Below are 20,312 nucleotides of genomic sequence, written 5' to 3'. Positions count from 1 at the left end.
AAAACATTGACATCATTTAGGTCTGCAGGTATGGTTGTAGTATGTTTGAACGCTTCACATCAAGTTGTTGGGCCTCTCTGACCTGAATTTGGAATCAACACTGGAAGCAGAAGGAGCTTGATTCTGCATCAGAAGTCAGGAGAGATCCTGATCGGTTCATCGGTTCACACTATTCTTTTACCACCAAACTTGACAGTATAACATTTTGGCATATTTCTGAAAAAACAAGCAAGCAAACCTGAAAGAATACATCTCAATGTGCTACAAAAGTATCCTCTACCCACAGCATCATTTTGCCTGTAAGGTAAGGGTGAGTGTTTTTGCAATTTTGCTCAAAGTATGATTAGAACATTTGTTTTTGATCCACTTATCTCTGTCCATACTCATGAACATTTTAGATATCTGTCCATTTTCTGTTTCTGTTTATTTTTATTTTTGCAGTATAAGAACTGATTATAGAAAACATTTGTTAAATGATCAAAAATGCTTATTATCGCATAATAGGTTTCTTCTGGGGATACAATCGGTGCATCCAGGTTGAGGTTTATGTAAAAAAAAAACATACCAAGTAGGAAACCAACCCTGTGGCGTCTTATTAAAATGTACAAATAATTCAATACTGTGATTTTTGTTACTTTTGTTTTTTTTTTTTATAAGCTCAAGTGGTTAAAATAAACAGTCCAACCAGTTTGTAACTTTTGTAATTATGTGGGGAGCTGACGTATCCCATGGGAATCCTATCTAAAGGTATTGGAAGTACAAACAACAGAAGCACTTGTATTCATGAATTATATTTGGACTACGTGTGGCACGCTATGCTGTCTCTGTTATGAGCTGTTTTTATGCATATGCATGTCTGTAAGAGCGTGATCAAAGTGTCGGCTTATGATGTGTGAATGTGCGTGGAGTCAGTCGAACCAGTGCTCCAAGTCTCACCAACACTCACAGACTGAATATAAACAAGCTACAGTATAAAAGCCAGCTGTAACACATGGAAGCTGATTTATCTGAGTAGGATGTACTAGTAAAAGCATCTCATCTGTCTGAACTGTACGTGAGCGTCATAAATCTGCAGCTTTCTAAATTGTCACATAAACACATACTATTTCAGAGTATAATCTATTTCTTCTGTTATTTTTCTCTTTCGTATCTCTATTAGATGGTTATATCCGTACTGCGTGATGGCAGTTTTCTTTGCATCCTTACCTGACGAATTGCAGATGATGTATATTTGCAAAATCAAACATAAATCCCAAATGAAACGCATTATTCGTTTAATTCCTGTTCAGGTCCTGCAGCAACTAGGTGATCGCGCAGGAGGACTACACGGATAAACTTTAAGCATTTTCGCCTGGTCCCCGTCTCTGCCCCCACTTGCAGCGCTGAAACGTTTGGAATCCTCGAGCTCAGGCTCTTTCACTCGCCGACGTGTTGCCCAGGTAACATTTCTTTCTTCTGTGTCTTATTTTTTTATGTTAGAAGCGTGCGTAATGAAGGTGTCTGTCAGCATATGAAGCCGTTAGAAGACCTGAGCGGTGGGATCTTCTCCTCTGCTTGGAGATGATGCTGGTTTTGAGCGCGCAGCCGCTGTGGACACAGAGCCCGCGGAGAGCGCAGAGCCTGACAGAAAATATCCAAATGTTCATCAGATGATGTCAGGATGAATTCAGAACACTAACCAAAAGAAAATCCGGTTCTGAGTTAAAATAACGAGATAAAAGTACAAACAAAAACAAATCGGTTCTAGTGTATAAATCTCAAAGTAAAATGTATACTCATACCCTCAAAATTCTCCAGAAAACATTAAGATTTTAATCTACTACCCTATACAGAAACCTCTTCTAAGGAGCGATTTACTCTAAGGATGCACTGAGGTGAATGCAGATGGCCTTGGTGATTGTTTGGTTGTTCTGATCTAAATAAATACCTCACAATAGTCTACCGTGAAGGTCGCACGTCCTCTGCTGTTAACCTCGAGTTACTGCATCAGAAAAAAAGTGCCACAATTCAACAAAGACATAAATCATTAAATAGATGTGTCATTAGTTAATTTACATAGTAAACAAATTGAAAGATGTCATTGATAAAATAAAAATATTTGAAAGCTGACATACTTGTTACACTATTTAAATCAAATCACTTTTAATTCAATACAGCAACAATTCACAAAAAATGTCTCAAAAAACTTTACAGCACAAAAAGATCTAAATTACATACAGGAATATATAGGCATTTCAGTCAAATCATACAGACAGATTCAAAGTCAATTATGTTATTAACTTTTGTCTGTCTGCTCTTCATTGTCATTTGGCAGAAATAACAATACTTTTGTCTTTATAACTTGTCTGAACTGGACTTGATGTGCAGGATAACCAGTCAAATGCCAAGGGTGCGAATGAACATCCACAATAACAAACTTTGTACAGTTCAAGATGAGCCATGAAATACTTATATTATTTTTTTAATATAATACCTTAACATGTTTATCAAATTCATATTTAATCATATATTTTATAATTGTCGACACATTAAAAAAAATTTGTGTAATATTGTTTATTTATAAAAACTATAGAAACTGATCTGTGTTTGGACTGTTTCGATCCAGTGGAGTTATCAAAATTATTATCTAAACCTTCAACTTGTGTGTTAGACCCAATCCCAACAAAATTATTACCTTCTAAACAGGTGCAGGTGGCAGGCATGATTACACACAACTGTGGCTCATCAGGCTAATCAAAGAAACTGCTCAAAAGGCCGGCTGCTCTCTGGGTCTGTGGTAAACCAACTCCCTAGCAGTTGAGAATTTTTTGCTCCTCAATGGTAATATCACATTTTGCTCTCATACCCCGGTTCCCAAAAATGATTTCAAACCGGTGATGCGTGTTTCCACCAACGAAAAGAGGTTCCAGAGCACAAACTGTTTCAACTGTGTGAACGGTAACATCACCCATGGGTGCATCGAAGATGCAGACAATAGAAGCAACAAATACGGGAGCAAAGACGAAGAAAGTACTTCATAAATATCATTTATGTTTGCAAAAACACACTAAACACACATTGTATTACTACTTGTTTGCGTTACACTCGAGGATACTGAACATATACAAATGAAAACATTGTACATACCATTGTTTTTGCATGGAGATGCAGTCTCCTTTTCCATATTAACTGTAGTTTATGGATGCTCTCTTTTTGCATTAATAACATATCATACACCTCAGCAAGCTCCGCTGCCTTGTTACAAGCTTCCCCCTGCGCTGGGCAACACCAACTGTTAATGACTGATTTTTGGCATATTCTCTGAGCTGTGAGCTACTGTTTTATTTTGTTGTCTCTCTCTCCTCTCTCCTGCAGGGCAACTAGCAGGTGTTGTTCCACAGCTGCGGGTCATCAGCACTAATCAGGAGGAGCATAAAGAGAAGTACCGTCCTGAGTACTCCCTGAGGCTGATGTCAGATCATTTTTGTTCATTTAGCTTGGTAATCCAAGCAACCTTTTCTTGCACATTGTCTAAAGAGTAACCTTCTTGATCTTCTTCTGCCTTAGACATCACCTCTTGTTCTGGCTCAAGATGCCTTCGCTGATCTCCTCATACTTCCACCTGAGGACTGCAAAAGTGATTACTTGAGATGTGGCTAAGTGTACCGGCTTGCTGCTTCTCTGGCTGCTCTCCTGTTGTCCACTGTTGGATGTTCCAAGGGTATCTCTCGCTCACCTGCCTGTCTGCCCTCCCATGCTCTCTGTCCAACAAAGGACACCAGCAAGAATCAAACCACACAGCAGCCACCCTCCAACAGCAACGTACTCTGTCTCAGATGATAACATCACTACCTCCAGCTCATTTCCACTCATCATTAACAGTAAGAACCTCAACAACACTCAATTCATCATCATACAGTAATTTTCTCTTGCTGTCAGTCATTAATTTCATTCTCTCCTCCTCAGTCCTCCCCCCGGAGGCCTGTATGGGACCCACATTGAAATTTTAAAAGTTTTAAAAATCTTGCTCTGCAATCCATCAAGTCTGTACTTGTTGCTTCCACCAGAGTCAGAGTAAATAATCTTGACAGAACAATCTGACCAGGGTAACTATGAAGCTCAATTACGGACCTCTCTTTCACAACAAGAAATTTTACTTGGCAACCATGACTCTCTACTTCACTCTCTGGTTCAACAGCAAGCAACCTTAATTCAATCTTTTGACCGTCTCTCTCAAGAATTCCAGGATATCACCACTCATCTCTTGCCTCCTGTTCCCCAAGTTCTATCCTTTCCCTTCCCAAGGAAAGGACCCGCCCGAATCTATGCAGATTGGTCATACCTGGCTTACAGCAGAACAGAGGCATCACCATATTTCAACCGGCAAATGCATTTATTGTGGGGTACCTGGTCATTTTATTTCCCCTTGTCCTGTTTGTCCAAACGCGACACCTCACTAGTAAATAAAGGAATACTGGTGGGCGGTACTCAGATTGCAACTAGAGTCCCTCTTGTGCATTTACCAAAAGGCCCAACTGGTTGTGGCTTTAATAGATTGTGGTTCAGAGCAAAATCTTATTTACCCTAGGTTAGTCCAACAATGTAACCTTCTGGTCCAGAATCCCCAAGCTCTTTTCTAGAGCTTGGGGTGGAGTCGGAGCCAGAGTCAGAGTCAACAATCATGACAACACTTGGTTCGAAAAACTGGTGGAAATGCTCATTGGTGCTCAACAAAAACCTACGTTTGAAGGCATACAAACAGAATCAATACAAGAACGAGAGTTCCTTTGGTGGAAAAAACACTATAATTCCCTGTATTACAGAACCTTCAGGTTTGCTCTTCTGCAAATCCTGGAATCTTTCTTCCTAGGCTTGCATGCTGACCTCCTGCTTTTCCTTCTTCGTCCCATACTGTCACTCTCCTCTGGAAAACACTCACCTGCCTGTTCACCCTCTGGCTGCATTTACACAGCTCAAAGACCACAAACACAAAGAGCACACCACCAAATCCCATTGGATCCTTCCAACCTCAGGCCTGTCAGGTATTCGGCACCTTCTCCCACAGAAACTTTTTCAATGTTTACCAAATGAAGTATGCATTTTTTCACACATGCCTAAAACTTTTGCACAGTACTGTAAATGTGTATATCCATGAGAAATAGGTCATTGGATACATAAAAAAATCTTTGGTTCAGCTCATTAAAAATGAGAGTAAGGGGCACGGCAGCGGCATGGGGTAAGGCTGTGACCCGTGTAGGCTTCAGTCTTCGATGCAGCCATCAAGGGTTCGAGTACTGGCCCATTTACCTTTGCTGTCTGTTTTCCCTTCTCTTTCTCTCCATTCTATTTCCTGTTGACTAACTTACAAAATAAAGGCAACTCAAGCCAAAAAAAAACAATTAAAAAAACAAAAATGGGTGAAACAACATAAGTTTTGCATTTATAATTTTGTTCAGTGTATACATACACTACTCTCAAAAACTATGGGATATTTGCTTTCGGATTAAATTTCAAGATGAACCTAAAATGCACTATAACCTTTACAGGTTAACTTAATGTGACCTTCTCTAAACCTTTCAATACACATGTCCAGCTGTTTAATCTTTCAGTATTTGTTGCACAACTTACTAATTTCTAACAAGGAGCTTCATGACAAAATTCACAACAGATGTTTGATCCATGAATCAACCAATAAATTACCTGGTTCAGTCAGAATAGTTATTTAAACAGTCTTCCTCATAATGCTGTTCACATTTTGACATCATAAGACCAAGACAACATCTAACAATTGATCAATAGAACCCTCCAATTGTGAGGGTTCAAACAGGATGTTCTCAGACAGAAGTAACGACTGAGCTTAGAGTTTCACAAAGTGTTATCAGCAGGTTGCAACAGAGATACAGAGAGACTGGAAGAGTCACAGAAAGGCATAGAAGTGGATGTCCTTTCGCCAAATCCCACAATGGTGACCACTTTATTGTGAATAGTGTCCTGTGGAACCGGATAATAAATACCCCTCAACCTCAGGCATATTTAAGGGAGGTGGGAGGCACCTAGTCAAATCCCAGCTTCAGGAGGAGCAGTGTGGTTTTCATCCCGGCTGTGGAACACTGGACCAGCTTTATACCCTCTACAGGGTACTCGAGGGTTCATGGGAGTTTGCCCAACCGGTCCACATGTGTTTTGTGGACCTGGAGAAAGCATTCAACTGTGTCCCTCGGGATGCCCTGTGGGGGGTGCTCCAGGAGTATGGAATCGGGGGCCCTTTATTAGGGGCCATCCGGTCTCTGTACAAGCAGAGCATGAGTTTGGTTAGGATTGCTGGCACTAAGTCGGACCTGATCCCGGTGCATGTTGGACTCTGCAGGGCTGCCCTTTGTCACCGGTCCTGTTCATAACTTTTATGGACAGGATTTCGAGGCGCAGCCAAGGGCCAGAGGGGGTCTGGTTTGGGGAACAGAGGATTTCGTCTCTTCTTTTTGCGGATGGCGTGGTCCTGCTGGCCCCTTCTAGCCAAGACCTACAGCATGCACTGGGGCGGTTCGCAGCTGAGTGTGAAGCGGCAGGGACGAAAATCAGCTCCTCCAAGTCCGATGCCATGGTTCTTGACCGGAAAAGGGTGGCTTGTCCTCTTCAGGTTGGAGGGGAGTTCCTGCCTCAAGTGGAGGAGTTTAAGTATCTCGGGGTCTTGTTCACGAGTGAGGGAAGAATGGAGCGGGAGATCGACAGACGGATCGGTGCGGCTACCACAGTAATGGGGGCGCTGTACCGGTCCGTTGTGGTGAAGAGAGAGCTGAGCCGAAAAGCGAAGCTCTCGATTTACCTGTCGGTCTATGTTCCTACCCTCACCTATGGCCATGAACCAAAGTCATGACCGAAAGAACGAGATCCCAGATACAAGCGGCTGAAATGAGCTTTCTCCGTAGGGTGGCCGGGCACTCCCTTAGAGATAGGGTGAGGAGCTCGGCCATCCGGGAGGGGCTCGGAGTAGAGCCGCTGCTCCTCCACATCGAGAGGAGCAAGTTGAGGTGGCACGGGCATCTATACCGGATGCCTCCTGGACGCCTTCCTCGGGAGGTGTTCCAGGCACGTCCAACCGGGAGGAGGCCCAGGGGACGGCCCAGGACACGCTGGAGGGACTATGTCTCTCGGCTGGCCTTGGAACGCCTTGGGCTCCCCCCGGAGGAGCTGGAGGAGGTGTCTGGGGAGAGGGACGTCTGGGCATCTCTGCTGAGTCTGCTGCCCCCGTGACCCGGTCCCGGATAAAGCGGAAGACGACAAGTACGAGTACGGGAGGCAGCTAAGTATCATGTCGAACCATTGAAAACCATTTACATCTGTGTGTTTGAAAACCTGCAAGGGAATCTGACCACACAACTAGGCTCAGCCATTATTGTTGCACTGGCCAGGGAGCATTTACACTGGACGAGGGACCAGAGGGCCTCAGTGTATGGAGGACAAATACTGACAAAATTAAAAATAAATGCAGAAATATATATATTTTCTTAGACAGGCGTTTTCATCAAGAAATATATATATATATTACTTTTCCTTTTCCTTAAACATGCGTTTTCATCAAGAAATGTATATATTTTCTTTTTCCTTTTCCTTAAACATGCGTTTTCATCAAGAAATGTATATATTTTCTTTTTCCTTTTCCTTACACATGCCTTTGTTCTTTTTACATTTCCTCATGTCTCTTTTTCCTTTACCATATGTATTTCTGCTTCATTATGCAAATGAGGAGGGCTGCCTTCTTCTCTCCAGCTCCTCTACTATTGGTCAATAAACAGGAAGGAGGAGGATCCATGTGCTGGCCGAGGGTGTGTCCCAATTCAGGGGCTGGATCCTTCCAAGTCCGTACTTATGGGCCGATTACGTCACAGCGCGGCGCGGAAGGTCTGTCAAATGCGGCCGACAAATGTGTCCTTCTTTTGCCCGATTTGAAAGATGCGTTGTGAGTATCCTTCGAGGTCCATCTTTTCCCATGATTCATTACAGATCAAGGCGGTTTGGTCAAGCGAGGGCAGCCATGGCAGACCACAGTGGCAAAAGCTGTGAGTAAACTGGAAAATTACACTTTCTGTGACACAAATGAACTTTTACAATGTTTTTAGTGCAGGAATATAACTGTGTAGATGTGAAAAATCTGCTTGATTTATCAAGACATTGCTTAATTTCAAACGTGCTCCGATGTGTTCGGAGTTTTAGGATCCGATAGTAACCGCCAGCTTGCCTGGCCAGCAAGCTAGCCCCTATGCTTTCTGGCTGATGTTTTGGTCACTTTTGAATGTTGGTGGTACTTTCACACTCATGGTAGCATGAGACGGACTCTACAACCCACACAAGTGGCTCGGGTAGTGCAGCTCATCCAGGATGGCACATCAATGCGAGCTGTGGCAAGAAGGTTTGCAGTGGTTGTCAGCGTAGTGTCCAGAGCCTGGAGGCGCTACCAGGAGACAGGCCAGTACACCAGGAGACGTGGAGAAGGCCGTACGATGGCAATAACCCAACAGCAGGACCGCTACCTCCGCCTTTGTGCAAGGAGGAACAGGAGGAGCACTGCCAGAGCCCTGCAAAATGACCTCCAGCAGGCCACAAATGTGCATGTGTCTGCACAAACGGTTAGAAACCGATTCCATCAGGATGGTATGAGGGCCCGACGTCCACAAATGGGGGTTGTGCTCACAGCCCAACACCGTGCAAGACGCTTGGCATTTGCCAGAGAACACCAGGATTGGCAAATTTGCCACTGGCGCCCTGTGTTCTACACAGATGATAGCAGGTTCACACTGAGCACATGTGACAGACATGACAGAGTCTGGAGACACTGTGGAGAGCGATCTGCTGCCTGCAACATCCTTCAGCATGATCGGTTTGGCAGTGGGTCAGTAATGGTGTGGGGTGGCATTTCTTTGGAGGGCCCCACGGCCCACCATGTGCTCGCCAGAGGTAGCCTGACTGCCATTAGGTACCGAGATGAGATCCTCAGGCCCCTTGTGAGACCATATGCTGGTGCGGTTTGCCCTGGGTTCCTCCAAATGCAGGACAATGCTAGACCTCATGTGGCTGGAGTGTGTCAGCAGTTCCTGCAAGATGAAGACATTGAAACTATGGACTGGCCCGTCCATTCCCCAGACCTGAATCCGATTGAGCACATCTGGGACATCATGTCTCGCTCCATCCACCCACGTCACGTTGCACCACAGACTGTCCAGGGGTTGGCGGATGCTTTAGTCCAGGTTTGGGAGGATATCCCTCAGGAGACCATCCGCTGTCTCATCAGGAGCATGCCCAGGTGTTGTAGGGAGGTCATAGAGGCACGTGGAGGCCACACACAATACTGAGCCTCATTTTGACTTGTTTTAAGGACATTACATCAAAGTTGGATCAGCCTGTAGTGTGTTTTTCCACTTTAATGTTGTGTGTGACTCCAAATCCAGGCCTCCATTGGTTAATACATTTGATTTCCATTGATGATTTTTGTGTGATTTTGTTGTCAGCACAGAGAGAGAGAGAGAGAGAGATCTGTCTGAACCTGTCTGATCTTCTCCAGATCAGACAGGTTCCTGGGCCGTCCCTGAGAGAAACTGAGTTTGAGCGCCCTCCAAAGATTGTCTAAAGGGTTTAGGTCTGGAGACTGTTTAGGCCACTCCAGAACCTTGATATGCTTCTTACGGAGCCAACTCCTTGGGTATCCTGCCTGTGTGCATCAGGTCATTGGCATGTTGGAAGGCCCAGCCATTGCCCATCTTCAACGCTCTAGCTGAGGGAAGGGGATTGTTCCCCAAAATCTCGCAATACATAGTCCTGGTCATCCTCTCCTTAATGCAGTGTAGTCATCCTGTCCCATGTGCAGAAAAACACCCCCAAAGCATGATACTTCCACCCCCATGCTTCACAGTAGGGATGGTTGTTTTTGGGATGGTTATTATCATTCTTTGTCCTCCAAACACGGCGAGTGGAATTAAGACCAAAAAGTTCTATTTTGGTCTCATCTGACCACAGAACTTTCTCCCAGGACTCCTCTGGATCATCCAAATGGTCATGGGCAAACTTAAGACGGGCCATGCATGACTTTAAACTATGACATTTTAGTGTATTACCCACAGTAACCTTGGAAACAGTGGTGCCAGCTCTCTTCAGATCAGTGACCAGCTCCTCCCCTGTAGTTCTGGGCTGATTCCTCACCTTTCTTAGGATCATTGATACGCCACGAGGTGAGATCTTGCATGGAGGCCCAGTCCGAGGGAGATTGACAGTCATGCTCAGCTTCTTAGAGTTGATCTTTTTTCACCAAGCTGCTTGGCAATTGCTCTGTAGCCTTTTCCAGCCTTGTGGAGGTCTACAATTTTGTCTCTGGTGTCTTTGGACAGCTCTTTGGTCTTAGCCATGTTAGTAGTTAGAGTCTAACTGATTGTGTGGGCTGGACAGGTGTCTTTAAGCAACTAATGACCTGAAACTGGTGCTTCTAATTTAGAATAATAAGTGGAGTGGAGGTGGACTTTTTAGAGGCAAACTAACAGGTCTTTCCCACCTTTTTTTGGCCTGCAAGGGGCTGACCTTCCCCTGTTGGACCATCTTCTCCAGAATTGTCCTAAACAAGCAAAAGGAAAGAGGGAAAACCAAAAGAAGTATGTTAATCACTGGATGGATATTTATGAAAGTTAGAAAGATAGGAGTTTTTGAAACTGGACAGAAACCGACTGCAAAGAATGTTGTTATTGTACCTCCAAGCCACGGTGGCTGAGTTTTTAGCTCCAGTAAAAAGGTGGTCATTCTCACCCCTGAGTTTAATAAACTGACCCGTCTGCTCCTTTGTCCCTAAACAACAAAAACAAAACAAAAAACCCATCTTGCTTAATATCAGTGTAAAAAAAAGCCTTTTTTAATTTTACATTTGTCTTAATTTGCTGAACATATTGAAATATTTCTATGCAAATGCCTAAAACAAGCTTTTTCAAACTTTTAACTTCTTTACTGAGATTTGCTCGCATTTGAAAGTGTATTTTTCTTCAGCTGTACCTGGAATCACGACTTATAATGCTAGCTGAATTATAAATACACTTTTAAAAACTCATATAGCACAGTTCTTCATCAAAAATTAATATTTAAAAGCTTATTTATTCTCAATTACACTCTCCAGCGATACAGTAAGATTACATTAAATTGTCCATTTATTCAGGTTAACTTTAATATCACCTGTAATATCAAATCGACTTACATGAACAAATGACACAATACATTAAAATAATACTGACACAAACTGTTAGAAATCACTTGTGTTTAACGTTCACTGTGATGACTGGCAGCGGGAGCTCAGTGCCGACAATCCGGTCAGATCTCTCTGGGGCTAGCTTGCTGGCAAGCCAGCAGTTACTACGGCGGGAGCGGAAAACTCCGAACACGTCAGAGCACGTTTGAAATTAAGCGATGTCTTGATAAATCAAGCTGATTTTTCACATCTACACAGTTATATTCCTAAACACATTGTAAAAGTTCATTTGTGTCACAGAAAGTGTAATTTTTCACAGTTTACTCACAGCTTTTGCCACTGTGGTCCACCATGGCTGCCCCTGCTTGACCAAACCGCTTCGACCCGCAATAAATCATGGGAAAAGATGGACCGCGAAGGATACTCACAACCCATCCTTCAAATTGGGCAAAAGAAGGACACAGTTGTCGGCCACATTTGACAGACCTTCCGCGCCGCGCTCTGACGTAATCGGCTCACAAGTACGGACTTGGAAGGATCCAGCCCCTGAACTAGGACACACCCTCGGCCAGCACATGGATCCTCCTCCTTCCTGTTAATTGACCAATAGTAGAGGAGCTGGAGAGAAGAAGGCAGCCCTCCTCATTTGCTTACTGAAGGAGAAATGCATACCGTAAAGGAAAAAGACGAGACGAGGAAATAAAAAAAGAACAAAGGCATGTCTAAGGAAAAGGAAAAAGAAAATATATACATTTGTTGATGAAATGCATGTCTAAGGAAAAGGAAAAAGGAAATATATACATTTGTTGATTAAATGCATGTCTAAGGAAAAGGAAAAACAAAATATATATATTTCTGCTTTTATTTTTAATTTTGTCAGGATCGGTCCTCCATATCAGTGCTCTTTGCTGATGAAAGTCGATTCATGTTTAGCAGAAATGCGAATATTGGAGATGTCAAGGAGAGCACTATGCATCAGCCACTGTTATCACCAGAGGAGCCTTTGATGGTGGGTGCGTTACAGTGTGGGCAGGTATGTCTAGTCAATACAGAACTGTCCTACAGTTTGTGAATGGTACAGTAACAAGCCCATACTAACTGGATAACATAATTAATTCATTAAGTCATTGTGCCCAGCATGAAAAACACAGGCCTAATTTCATCTTCATCAATGACAATGCTCCAGCTGATGGAGGTCGCATCATTAGGGAATGGCAACTGGAAACTGGGGTACCTGGAATGGAGTGACCTGCACTTTTGTCCCGACCGAAATCTCATAGAAAACCTATGGGATCAGAGAAGATGCCATCTAGAAGCTCATAACTCTGTACCTCAGAACCTCAATGAGTGCCACCCTTCAAGAAGAGTGGGAAGCCATGCCTCAGCAGACAAATAAGTCAACTTGTCAACAACATGAGACGTCATTGTCAAACTGTAATTGATGCCGAGGACACATGACAAATTATTCAAATTATTAAGACAATGACATTTATCAATGTGGAATAGTGATCCTCAGCTATGTAGGTGCACCTACCTGTCACAACACTGCAGTAAGGATGAGAAAAAAACCAGCACAACACAACACTACACTCAACACTACACCCAGCATGTTCCTGTCCTTCACTGGCAACCTACCTCTGCCCAAGGCATATGGCTGCCTTCTGTCTGTCTGCCTGGGGCTGCTGTGGCTTTCTGGAGCCGAGTCCACCTGTCCTTTGCTGCTTTTGGATGCTATGTGTTGCAGCCCTTCTACTGTTCTTGCAGTTCTAACAATTCAATCGTCTGTGGCTTTATCTCTAAGAAATCTAACATGAGCTGCCCTTCTGATGTACTCATTCCTGATCCTGTCCATCCTTGTCACTCCCAAAGAGAACTTCAACATCTTGCTCTTCCTCATGGTCTCACCATGATCTTGTACACCTTTCCTCACAACATAACTGATATTTTTCTTGTTCCAACCTACTTAGACATGTTTCTTCACTTCATTTTGGACTACTGACCCTAAGTATTTACAATCTTTTTTTTTTTTTATCTGATTGGGTGTAACTTGTATGTTAGACCCAATCCCAACCAAATTATTTAAGGAAGTGTTTCCTCCGATTACCATCCCCATTTTAGATATGATTAATCTATCTTTAATAAATGGATATGTACCACAGGTTTTTATCCTGTGGTACATATATATATTTGTTTCTTTGTCATAGAACCCACCACTGATGACCTTGATGATTTCATCTTGACACAATCAGATTATGGTAAGTAAATGTTAAATGCAATAATATATATATATATATATATTATAGTTAACCCTTGACAATGTTTCAATTTATAGATTTGATGAGAGAGGTAAACCCGAATGATCAAGTTGGAGGGTTCAGTGGCTGGAATCGACAGTCAAAATTGAGAAGGCGAATTATTTCCAAACAAGAGAAACCCGCAACAACAACTGAACTTTCTTTTAACACAGAAATTAAAACTGATTCTTTGAATACCCCCCCGTCAATTATCATCATTTCCCCTGAAGACACACCGGATAAGTTACCGGCACCACCAGAAAGTAAGTCCTAAGAACTAACTATTTTTCTTTGAGAGTGAATGTATTTTAAACCTCAGATAAAACTGTTTACAGATTCGACTGAGAGCTCTGTGGAAGACACAGCTGTCGAGCAGCAGCAGCAGCAGGGTAGAAAAAATAAATAAAAATTAAATAAAAACAATATATATGTATTTTAAGCATAGTTCAATAAAATGTCATATAAACCTGTTTACAGATACATCCAAAGATGCCACATTGAATCCGCCCACCAGAAGGTCGCTTTTCAAAGATCAAGACAGCTTTCAGCAGAGAGGCACCGTTTCAGTCCAACAAGAAGCGAAATCTGGAGGTTTTACCACAAAGAATTGGAGTAAGATAAAAAAAAAAAAAAACTTGTGTATTTTAAAAACTATTTTTCGTTTTATTTATGAACGCTGTGCTGCGCAGCGTAAGATAACTTTTATTGTCTTCTGTTTTTACAGAATATTTAACCCCGGCCAAAAGACAGCGACTCTCTGCGCTACAAAGCAGAGCAACGCTAGTGAGTGGATTAATGAACGGTACGTTTTAATTCATACATACATACTGAATTAATTTGAATTCCTTTGTTTTTTTTCCAGCTTTAATGTGATTATTTCAATATATATATATATATATATTTATTTATCTATTTATTTATTTTTTGTTCATTCTCCTTACAGAGGTAACGTTGATGGTAGGACAGATTGGCCACAGAAACGGACAGCGCAGGAAGACAGTCTCTACAGCCTCACGGGATCTTCGTAATAAGGCCTCATCGTTAACGCTTCTGGCAGCATGTCAGATTCTGTTAAAGAAGCATTTTGGTGACATCAAGGTGATTTTAGACTGAACTGATCAATGTGTTTTGTTTTTGTTTTTTGTTTTTTTCTGTAGGTTAGTTTTATTTTATTTTTTTTTTCTTATGTTCATAGAAATGGATAACCGAATCAGACTTGCCCTGGATGAAATAAGAAATTTAGTTAATGAACTTAACGAAATTCCCGTTAATGCAGAAGTAGCAGATAACATCGTTTTAAATGCATCTCCTGCTAACAGTGAAAATGTAATAAATGAAGATCAGCACGGTGACGTTTTAAACGTAATCAATCAGGCTCTTGAAGATTTAAATAGAGCGTCGTCTCCACACAGCATTGAGCAAAATTATCCACCTGACAGTCATCAGAATCCTTCTACGTCACCTGCCGCAGATCAGCACGGGGGTCATTTCAATACGGGAGTAGCGGTTAGTTCTGATCAAATAGGACGAAACCCTCCAGCCGTGGTTGAACGTGAACATTTTAATAACCATGAAATAAGGAGACCTTTTACCATACCGCCGCCCTGTCCAAGTAACGTTCCAGATTTAGCCGCATTCTATACAAACATCATGCGTATCCTCATTGAATTAGCCGACGCAGCAAGATCTTTAACCAGACGTAACGACGTTGTGCAGCTGGAATTAGTGGGTGAAAATCTCAATCGTCACATCACATTTACTGTTACAGATGATGGAAATATGATCCTGCCTGCTTTCGAAAACTTCCTCAACGATTTAGTACAATCGAATGCAAATATACCTGTAGATAATAACATGGAATTTGTTCTTCAAGGTGTTAATGACCCAGCAGGAGGTTCTAAGCGTAAAGCTGCAGGAACGTTAGACTGTGAACTGTTTAATAAGAAAATGCGTCATTTGTATATTATAAACAATACCGGTAATCAGTTATGTTTTGCAATCAGCCTCGCACACGTCTCTGATCCTGAGCTCACGGATCACCGTGCTGTAGAACTGGGGAGGAGATGGCAGCATCAGGCAGGCCTCGATGAGCAAACAGCAGTTACTTTTAGTGATATTGGTAAATTTGAAACCATTCTGAAGAGAAAAATTGTAGTGTTTCACAGAACCACGGGCTCTACTGCTCTGTGTAAATTTGAGACCAGTTTCCCTGATCGTTCAAACCCTCTGTTTTTGCTGTTATTTCAAGGTCATTACTATGGGATAAAAAATCTCAAAGGTTTTATGGGGTGCAGATATATTTGTAATTACTGTTATACCAGCTATGATAATGCAAATACACACCATTGTGAAGGTTATTGTCCAGTGTGTCGAATATATAAATGTATGCAAGAGATTAGCAATCCTGTAAACTGTGCAGGCTGTCAAAGAATCTGTCATAATTCCTCATGTTTCAGCAGACACAGGGAACCGCGCATCAGAAATAGTGCTGAAAGGCCTATGAGTGACTGTGAGTTGGTAAAACTGTGTAAAGTATGCAAAAGGATATACGTTATTCCAATCAGTAAACCGAATAAACCACACGTGTGTAATGTAAAATGCAGTATTTGCGGTGAAAATGTACCCCCCAGCCTAGACATTACATGCGATGATCATAAGTGTTACATTCTGCCTTGCAGTGCAATTAATCAGCTTGATGATAAACTGATTTTTTATGATTTCGAATGCCTCGTCAATGAGAGCGGCATGCATACCCCCTTTCTGGTCTGTGCTAAAACGTTGAAAGGTGATAAATGGCATGCTTATGGACTGAATTGCACCCAAAAATTTCTTCTGCATTTCAGGAGGCCGAAGTACAGAGGCTTCACCTTAATAGCGCACAATGCGCGGGGGTACGATGGTTACCTGATTCTCACAGCAATGCTGCAGTTAGGCATTAAACCTCATCTCGTCATGTTAGGAAGTAAACTTCTCTGTTTAACCGACCCTGATTACAGGTTAAAATACATCGATAGCCTGTCCTTCATGTGCATGAAGCTTAGTGCCATGCTGAAAGCGTTAGGCTTTACCGATCAAAGCAAGGGTTTTTTTCCCCACCTATTTTCCTCTGAACAACGTCTCCAGTATGTGGGGCCTTTTCCTCCTCCATCCTCCTACGCTGTAGAACGCATGAGTCTTCAAGAACAACAGGTGTTTAACAGCTGGTACAGAGAAGCGAGCAAAGAGGTCTTTGACTTTAAGAAAGAAGCTATTCGTTATTGTAAAAATGACATTGAAATTCTTTTTCAAGGATGCTTAAAATTCAGAGACGAGTTCTTTAAGGAGACAAGTGTGGATCCGTTTAAAAGTATCACAATAGCATCAGCCTGCATGAAGGTTTTTGTAACCAATTTCCTTCCTCCTCAAACCTTAGCCATTCCATCACCTCTGGACTACAGACGTAGCAGTAAAACGTTCTCCAGCGCGTCCATTCAATGGCTCGGCTGGATTGCAGACAGCAGAGCCATATTTATCGAGCATGCATTAAATAGGGGTGAAAAGAAAATCGGCCCATATTCAGTGGATGGGTATGCAGAGATTAACGGTGTCAAAGTTGCGTTTGAATTTTATGGCTGTTTTTTCCACGGCTGTAAAAAGTGTTACATGCCTCATGACAAGTGTCCGTTGAGAGGGGTCGCATTTGAACAGTTTTACGCAGCCACTGTTGAGAGAAGCAAGGTGTTACAAACTGTGTACGGCCTTCGTCTCGAGGTCATCTGGGAGCATGAGTGGATTGAAATGAAAAAATCAGACCCAGGGGTGATCAGCTTTCTTGAGAAAGTTAATGCACCCGAACCGCTATCCCCCCGGGATGCGCTGTATGGTGGACGCACCTGTCCTATGAAGTTGAGGTACACAGCGGAACCGGATGAAACTGTACACTATGTGGATTACACATCTCTGTACCCTTATGTAAACGCCAACTGCGTTTTTCCCCTCGGACACCCCACCATCATTTACAAAGATTTTGATGACCCCAGCAGCTACTTCGGTATAATCAAAGCTGTGGTCTACCCACCACGTAACCTGTTGTTCCCTGTTTTACCTTACAGAACATCCCAAGGTAAACTTGTGTTCACTCTCTGCCGCACATGCGCTGAATTAAATTACCAGTCAGGTCCCTGCATGCATAATGATCAGGACAGAGCTCTGACGGGAGTTTGGGCGAGTGTAGAACTCTGTAAAGCATTGGAGTGTAGTTATCGTCTTGCTAAAATCACAGAGGTGTGGCATTTTGAAAAGAGAAGTGATACAATTTTTAAAGGTTACATTCATTGCTTTTTAAAGGGTAAGCAGGAGGCTTCAGGCTATCCGTCTGAAGCAGTGGATCAGGAGAGTAAGTCAAAGTATATAAGCGACTACAAACAGCATCAGGGCATCCAATTAGACCCTGAGAAAATCGAGATGAATCCTGCCAAAAGGCAGGTTGCAAAATTGTGTTTAAACAGTTTTTGGGGGAAATTTGCGCAAAGAAGTGATCTGTCTCAGACCACAGTCATCACTAACCCTGAAGTCTTTTTCAGCTTCATGTTCTCGAGTAAATACAGGGTTAACTATTTTCATTTTTTCAACCCTGAAATGTGTGTAGTGCAGTGGAATTTCAGTAAACGTGTCATATATCCACCAAGTAAGACAAATAATGTGTTTATAGCAGCATTCACCACCGCTTATGCACGTTTAAAACTTCTCAGCGGCATGGAGAAGTTACAGGACAGTTTGATTTATGTGACAAAAAGTGGTGAAACTCCTCTGGAATTGGGGAATTATCTGGGTGATCTTACTGACGAGTTAGATGGTGACAGCATTTCGGAGTTTGCATCGACAGGACCCAAGAGTTATGCATACCAGACCAAAAACCGTAAAAATGTAATGAGACGTGCTAAAGGCATCACTCAGACGCATGAATGCAGCGAGAGGGTCAATTTTGACAGCATCAAAAGGCTGGTCGAGGGCTACTTACAGAGGTCCAGTGAGGGTGTCATTGAAATCCCTCAGCACACGATCAGGAGGGATAAAAAGAGATTCCGTTTGACAAACGCGACATTTCTTAAAAAGTTTCGACTGGTGTATGATAAGAGACGTCTTTTTTCTGACGGGACAACTCTGCCTTTCGGTTATTAGAGTTGAAGAAGAAATAAAATAAAAAGTCACATGGATTTACAGGAGATTGATTTTGATCCTAGATTTAGAGCACCTTTCTCATGTATGATAGTTGGACCCAGCGGCTGCGGGAAAACTTTCTTTGTAAAAAGTATTTTACAAAACTGTAATCATGTCATGGATATTGTTCCAGAAAATATTGTATGGATTTACACATCTTTTCAACCCATGTATGCTGAATTGCAGAAGATGAATAAAAATATTACCTTTGTGGAAGGATTACCTCATTCTTTTGAAGATGAAAACCTGTTTCCTCCTGATCAGAATCATCTGATTATTCTAGACGATGTTATTGCTCAAGCCTCAGATGATGAAAACGTGATGAAGGTCTTTACCCAGTTTCGTCATCATCGTAATATGAGTGTTATGATGTTGACTCAGAATGTTTTTCATCAGGGAAAGTTCAGTCGCACTATTAGTTTGAACTGTAATTATATGGTGTTGTTTAAGAACCCGAGAGATAAACTCCAGCTGAATATACTGGCCCGCCAAATGTTTCCATCTCAAAAGGGTCTCTTCTTGGAGAGTTTTGAAGACGCAACGAGAGAAGCTCATGGATATTTAATCATCGATTTTACGCCTACCTGCCCAGAACATTTCAGACTGAGAACGGGGATACTTCCTCAGCAGTGGCCTGCTGTGTACGTACCCAGAACAAAGTAAGTCATCATGTCTGCGCGTATAAAAAGGAATTTACCATTATTCAGAGCTTTGTACCAGGCCTGTCCACAGAAACGTAAAGATATTCTCGCACACTGCTCTCCCGACTTTATTCAGGCTCTGTGCGAGATTGCACTGAATATCCTAAAAGGTAACATTAAACTATCACCCTCTCAACACCGACAATTGAAGAAACAAAGAAATATCATCAGATTGTTGGGTGATAAAAGAACCGGGATAAAAACTAAACAGCTGGCTCTCAAAAAGCAACGAGGTGGTTTTATTCTCCCCATCTTAACGGCTCTTGCTCCCTTGATCGGTGATCTAGTGGGTGGAATCATCAGGAGATAATGTCTCTCAGAACATAGCAGAAGATGTTTCTCATTTCACCTCATCAATTCAAGCGTCTGACCCAGTCAGACACGTCCATCAGACAGACGGCGGAGGAGAATTTGGATGCTGAAATGAGAGCGATATTAAACGAGCCGGGTTTGACTTCTTATGAAAAAATCAAGAGATACGATGCTCTTCTCCAGAGGTATCTGACTTTACTTAAGCAAGGTGTCAAAGAAGAAAAACAGCGGGTCAGTTTAACGCTGCAGCGTGACACAGAGGTTCCTGAACATGAGCGGTCCCAAGAAAAACAAGGCCCAGGGCAGGACGAGGCCCCTAAGGATCAGGTTCTTACGGAAGTACTGAAAAGCCTTCCTAAACACAACCGTAAAAATGCCGAGTACATTTTGAAGAAATTATCCGAAAGAAGTGAGAGTTGGACTTCGCGAGGTGAATTTGTATTTAAAGGGAATGTTATAAAAGGGTCCCACATGATTGATTTGTTGAAAAATCTCATGCTTCCGTTTAAAAAATCTGGAGCATCACAAACCCGAGGATGGTCTGACTTTCTACACACCTTGTCAGAGGTAAACATCCCTACATCTTCAGTCATTAACCCTTATGCTCGTGAA

At 42.4% G+C, this 20,312-nt stretch overlaps 1 protein-coding gene and 1 long non-coding RNA gene across 2 annotated transcripts in view; one reads left to right on the top strand and one right to left on the bottom strand.

The window, feature by feature from the left end:
* LOC124864783 (carbonic anhydrase-related protein 10-like) overlaps positions 1 to 1,627 on the bottom strand; it is a 298,624-nt gene extending 296,997 nt beyond the window's left edge. Inside the window, exon 1 of the mRNA XM_047359688.1 lies at positions 1,207 to 1,627. Within this exon, the coding sequence (XP_047215644.1) occupies positions 1,207 to 1,267 (61 nt within the window). The 5' untranslated portion in view covers positions 1,268 to 1,627. The remainder of the gene's footprint in view (positions 1 to 1,206) is intronic.
* A 535-nt stretch (positions 1,628 to 2,162) lies between these two features.
* Positions 2,163 to 4,612, top strand: LOC124864690. The gene is made up of 2 exons (XR_007037342.1): positions 2,163 to 3,860; positions 3,946 to 4,612. It is a non-coding gene; the product is annotated as an uncharacterized LOC124864690 (long non-coding RNA).
* The last annotated feature ends 15,700 nt before the right edge of the window (positions 4,613 to 20,312 follow it).

Source organism: Girardinichthys multiradiatus, chromosome Y (assembly GCF_021462225.1).
Source record: "Girardinichthys multiradiatus isolate DD_20200921_A chromosome Y, DD_fGirMul_XY1, whole genome shotgun sequence".
Taxonomy (NCBI): Eukaryota; Metazoa; Chordata; class Actinopteri; order Cyprinodontiformes; family Goodeidae; genus Girardinichthys; species Girardinichthys multiradiatus.
The sequence above is the reverse complement of the archived record's forward strand: the minus strand, read 5'-3'. Positions and strand labels throughout refer to the sequence as shown.